The sequence below is a fragment of the Suricata suricatta genome, chromosome 2 (assembly GCF_006229205.1).
Source record: "Suricata suricatta isolate VVHF042 chromosome 2, meerkat_22Aug2017_6uvM2_HiC, whole genome shotgun sequence".
Lineage (NCBI taxonomy): Eukaryota > Metazoa > Chordata > Mammalia > Carnivora > Herpestidae > Suricata > Suricata suricatta.
The window spans coordinates 59,303,294-59,309,000 of NC_043701.1; the positions used below are offsets into that span (position 1 = coordinate 59,303,294).

The 5,707-nt window shown below is 41.7% G+C and overlaps 1 gene segment (V, D, J or C); it reads right to left on the reverse strand.

Moving 5' to 3' along the window:
* Positions 1–4,050: 4,050 nt before the first annotated feature.
* Positions 4,051–5,707, reverse strand: part of LOC115275050 — a gene marked incomplete at its 5' end in the record, with an annotated part of 19,484 nt that continues 17,827 nt past the window's right edge. The window contains 1 exon segment of the C gene segment in view: positions 4,051–4,608. Coding sequence covers positions 4,394–4,608 — 215 coding nt within the window.

The window sequence follows — 5,707 nt, forward strand, 5'->3', positions numbered from 1 at the left end:
TGAATGTGGACATTTCCCAACCATTGAAATGGTTTGCTTTGTTGATTTAGTCTACTTTTGTAGTTGGTTTCCAAAGAGTTGTTGACCATGGCCAGAAGGCCTTGCTTACATTCACTTTTAAATTATGCAAAGTATACACTTTATGTTTTAATCAAAAGTTTGGCTTTATTTAGGATGCCCAAACAATTCCAAGATATGTCAGCAACTTGTGGCTCAAATGCCATTAGCCTGACAGGTGGAGACTAAGTCCAGAAACAGGAAGATGTTCTATGAGCATTTCCCTGAAAGTCGTGTCCATGTGGGAAGGCATTTACTCTGCCCCGTCTCCCTACAGCAGGTCAATAGGCTGGAAAGCGAAGCCTTCCAACCGCTATACTTTTATATATTTATTTTACCACAATTTCACCTGAACTGTGTGAAATTAGTGAGATTGTGGTGTGGGACACAATCTCCCTTCAGATTCTTTGCTATTCATTCTCTTGTATCGATTTGATGTTGGCCATTACATTGCAGACATTCTCTGAAGAAAAAAATGCTTTGTTTCAATATGTTATCTGACAAGAGGAAAGGAATGGTGAGGCTGGCTACTTCCTTTGCCCATGAGGAAGCTCTGTCCCTAAACTGTGTGGTCTTCCCACTATTTCTTTATTTCCCTTCCTGATTGTGACAGTAGTACATGCTTTTAGTAAAAATGTGCATAGAGACCCTGTCCTTCAAAATGTGTGGCCACATCATGGTTGACAGTTTAGTTTATGTCTCACTAGTTTTGTGTTTGTAATGTCGCATGATTGTGGCCATACTGCTGGTATTATTTATGCCCTCTTTTCAAAATTATAATTTAAAAATTATACAGTCGGTCTGTATAGAAATTTTGGAATATCCAGAAATGAAGTCATCTTGTTATTTCCTTCTCATCTTTCTGATTTGTGTATATGTATTTAGGTTTTTATTTTTATAAACATGATATTATGGGATATACAGACTTTTTATTTCACATTTGCTTTTGTTTGATAGCATGAGCATTTTCCATGCTGTTATAAACTATACAAAATTAATTTGGGGGCACCTGGATGGCTCAGTCTTTTAAGTGTCTGACTCTGGTTTTGGCTCAGGTCATGATGTCAGGGTTTGTGAGATCAAGCCCTGCATCAGACTCTATACTAACAGTGTGAGGCATGTTTGGGATTCTTGCTCTCCCTCTCTCTCTTCCTCCTTTGCTCTTGCTCTGTCTCTCTCTCAAAACAAATAAACAGTTAAAAAACTATATAAATATAATTTTAGGTGTTTACAATATGTTTCATGGAAATATAATAATTATTTACTTTTATTCTACTCTCTGATATTTGGATTTCTTCTAATTTTAAAGGAAAATGTAGGTAATAAAAAATAAGTATGATTTTGTCAGAGATATTTCTGGAAGAAATAACTGCAGAAAGTAACGACAGGGTCAAATGGGCATTTGTGCAGGTCAGGTCAGCTCTGTCTGTGTTTGTTCTAAGAATGGACCAAATGATAGAAGCGCTTCCAGAAGGGGTGAGAGGCTGAGGCCTAACCAGAAAGAGTCTCTTAAGATGGAGAAAGGGTTGAGGAAGGTCTGCAGATTCTGCCCTTGGGACCCAGATCTCAAGAACCCAGTGGTGTGGTCACAGTTAGAAAATTCTCTTTCAGTAGTGAAGTGCCAAATACACCAAGCACACAGATAATCCTGAGTTGGATGTCGGTGTATAATTTACCCTGAGAAAGAGCTCTTTCTCACACATATTCGCCTGAACCAGTAGCATGTGGCCCATGTTCATGGCAGCCAAGGCTCACCCAGAAACTGGCTCTCAAGCACTCCTCTCAAGAGAAGTGAAGTCTGTGGTGTGAATGTGCTATTAAATCCATCTATGGAATCCTAATCCATGAACTCAGAAATAGAGTTTTGTTTCTCCAGACACAGGACAGATTGGATCCCAGGACTGGAGACCGCTCTGTACTGTGCTTGGGTTGGGTCAGGGTGGGAACGCTTGCTCTTTGTGCTCACATGACTGCAAAGCACTCCTTTGCTGGATCTCTAGCACACTTTTATCTCCTGTACATGTCTTCTATTGAGCCTTGTTCAGCTTAACTCTCTAGTTATTTGTCCCTTTAAAGGGACTTAGAGTATTCAGTACATAATACACAATTACACAGTGGAACTCAGAGCCTCCATATGTCTATGCTATTGTGAGCAAAGAAGCCCCTTTTGTTGCCCCGTTTACACTCTACCAGTGCTCATAGCTTCATGTGCACCCACCTTATGCCACCCTGCCTATGCTGACAAAATTAGATGGGAAGTGTAAGCCCTAGTAAATCACATGCCATGGAAAAGTGCAGAACCTTGGTGGAATATCAGAATTACCTTCTGCTACAAGCAATCTGCTTGCTTTTTCCTTCAGCATAGTATATTCAGAGTGGACTGAAGGAGCAGCATCTCAACAGTCCTGGTCATACAATTCCCAACTCCTGAAAGAACTACTTGGAATGAACTTGTTATAAAACAGGTGCACCCCTCACCCAAAGCTGAAGAGTATGCTTGACAGCAATTATAAGCATGTGTAGATGGATATTTTCTTTCATTAGCTGTGGCCCCTTGGATATGAACAAAGTTGGCTGTGGTTTAACTGCCCTTATTTTATCTTACAAAACCCAGCCCCAGCTTGCACAGCCTCAACCAGTAGGGGCCGGTTTGACTTCAAGCATTTTCCGCAAATCAACCACATTGACAGAGCACAGAGACAAGAAAAGCCTGAGAAAATAAAACACCACCACCGCACCAGCGCCCTCCTGCCCCCCACACTGTCCCCTGCACCACCACCCTCCCGCTCTCTGCACCTGCCAGTCCAGGGCAGCCCAGGTGGGGCTGGGGAAGGAAGGGGCTGAGGAGCCGGAAGTCACAGGAGACCCTGGCTAGGAGGGCCCAGCACTGAACTCAGCGCATATGGCTTCAGGTCATTCCCTAGCTTCCCCTCTTTGCCTCTGTGCTTTCCACACACAAAAACAGTACCAGATCTCTAAATAGGGGCTCAGGTATTTGGTCTAAAGATGCCTGATGAAATTCCTGAATATGAAGGAGTGTAGGGAAATTAAATCTCCTCCGTCTTGTATCTGGTGGGTCTTGTGCTGTTTCCACCTCAACTTGGTTTCCAAAAGCCCCTGTTCCCCAGAAACTGAATCTGATTGTAAATAAACAAAAAATCCTTCCTAATTTAAAAGAGACATTGGTTTCATTCATATATATAAAAGTTTTTCTTTAAGTGCATTCATTAGTGAAAATAGAAAAATATATACTTATTCTTTTACCCCCCTACCACACACTGAACTTTTTGTTTTACACCCATGCTTGTAGAAATATACATACACATATAATGAATTTCATACTTAGTGTGTGCGTGTGTGTTTTCTTTTATTTCTAAAGCAGAGCTGCCAACAGTCAATGGTGTTGCTGCTGAGGACTTGCATGTACTCAGCATAATTAACTCATGTCATCCACACAACTCCAAGAAACATGTCACTGTAAGTCCAGTTTAGAAATGCGAAAATTAGGGCACAAAAAGTTCCAATAGCTATAGACCTGAGATTTAAACCCAGGCTCTTGAAGTTCAGAGTCCAAGAACTTAACCCCTCCATCTCCCTACCTTTCTTGTGTTAGCACAGCTCTCATGGGGTTCTTCTGACACGACAAAACATGGTGCACGTGAGACACTGGTCCAGGTCTGACATACCCACCTGTCATACGATATGATACTCTGGCCGCCAGAGTGTCTTAAACCACTGGAATCTGAACTTGCAAAGGAATAACCTGACAACTTCACTGACTGTGGCTTCCCTGCAGCCAGCGCCCCAAAGAAGGCATCATAAGGACTCTCTCAGGGAAAGAATTAGACATGTGGAATTGACCATAATTACAACCAATGCTGAATGTGAAGGCTCAGTTGCCATGCTGTCCTTTACCTGGGACTTTCAGTTAGACTTCACCAAATGAATGTCCACAGAGGCAGAAGGAGGCTTTTGACTGTTTTTATTGTGCCTATTATGAAAAACAGCACAAAATTCAGGTAGCAAGGAGGATGGCCTGCAGGTGTATAAAACAAAGGGCTCCAGGCAGTTATCTGGATAAAGAGCCCCAAGGGATGCTAGGGAAGCTGCAAGCTGGCTGTGCTCAGAGGCCAGGGTGTTGGGTGGCTGAGAAGCAGATAGACAGTAAGGAGAGAGCGGCGCGGACCCCCCATGGATACCTCCACCCACCCCGCCCCAAAGTCATGACAGAATTTGTTCTTGGTGCAGAGTGACATTTTCTGTTTGCCCAGTGGTTTGTAAACCCATTTTGCAATGACACAATGGAATAAGACACACATGAACCGAAATAACCCACTCAGAAAGGAAGGTTTTCTATATCCTCAGTAGATCTTTTAGTGACAATAGCCAATGAAGAAAAGTGGACCCATGGTGCGAAACCCTTCAAGTCACAGAGTGCTGGTCTTCCCAGCAGAAAATAGGTGATAATGATGGAGTAGATGACACTCTTGAGCAGGAGGAGGATGTAGGTGTAGTAGGCAGAGGTGTTCATGGCCTGCAGCCTCAGGGTTTCTAAAAGAAGCCATTTGTTAGTTACACCTGTATTTTTGAAAGGCTGGGACTTGTATGAGAGAGATGTGACAGTGTACCTTTCAGATGACCTGGGCTGAAGTGACCACCAGGCATCAACACAACCTGACATTAAACATCTACACCCCCATCAACAGCAGCACCACCACCAAGACAACTCAGAATCCAGCTTGCCAGTCAACTTAATCACCCACCTCTGCAAAATTGACTTAGAACTTTCCAAAATATTAAAAGGAAAAGTCACATTTTTAATGAATAAATCCAATGGAAAAAAATCATTGGTTATAAATGGCCTTTAGCACTTCTTCACCTCGACTATGTTTCCAAGTAAGAATAACTGCCAATATCCGTTAATCGCAAATTCACCACCACCTATATGAGAGCTTTGCATACAAAACTTTAATCTTGTTTAATTGTCAATAACCTCTGAGATTATTATTTTTGTTCCCATTTTAAAAATAAATTGAGGATATACAAGTAATTGTCTGGTGTTATATCATTAGTAAGTACCAGAAGCCAAGTATCACACCCAGGTACATGGTGTTCAAGCGTGTATCCTCAGCTACTGTGTAATTCTGAATCGCTTCATGTAATACCTATCCAAGGTATCAAATGATTAAGCACAAATGTAAGGTTGAATTGCCTATTTTGAAAGATCTTAGCCTTTACACGTTGTGCATTCAGTGAGATTCCCAGGAATGGTACAAATTCATGGAAATTTGGTGGTGTTCATAGGAGGCTGGGTGAGAGGTTTGTTAAGAGGGTATTATATAAAATGGGAGAAAGGGGTCAATCTAATTCTCTGCAACTTTATGAGGTTAAACTCACTCCCTTGTTTTTGCTGAATATCTCTCATTGTAGCTATTACACTATAGGTCAGACACATTTAATATCCTTTGCAATTTAACAGGAAATAGAGGACATCAAAAATAATTAGTGGCACTAAAGGTGGGCCAGACTGGCTACTCGATGAACCACAAGGCTAAGTCTTTCCCTTATATGCTTTATCACACCCCTAATTTATAGTCCTCTCATTGCCAAACCAGCTTTTACTGTGTGAAGATGATTCCAGGGAAATAAC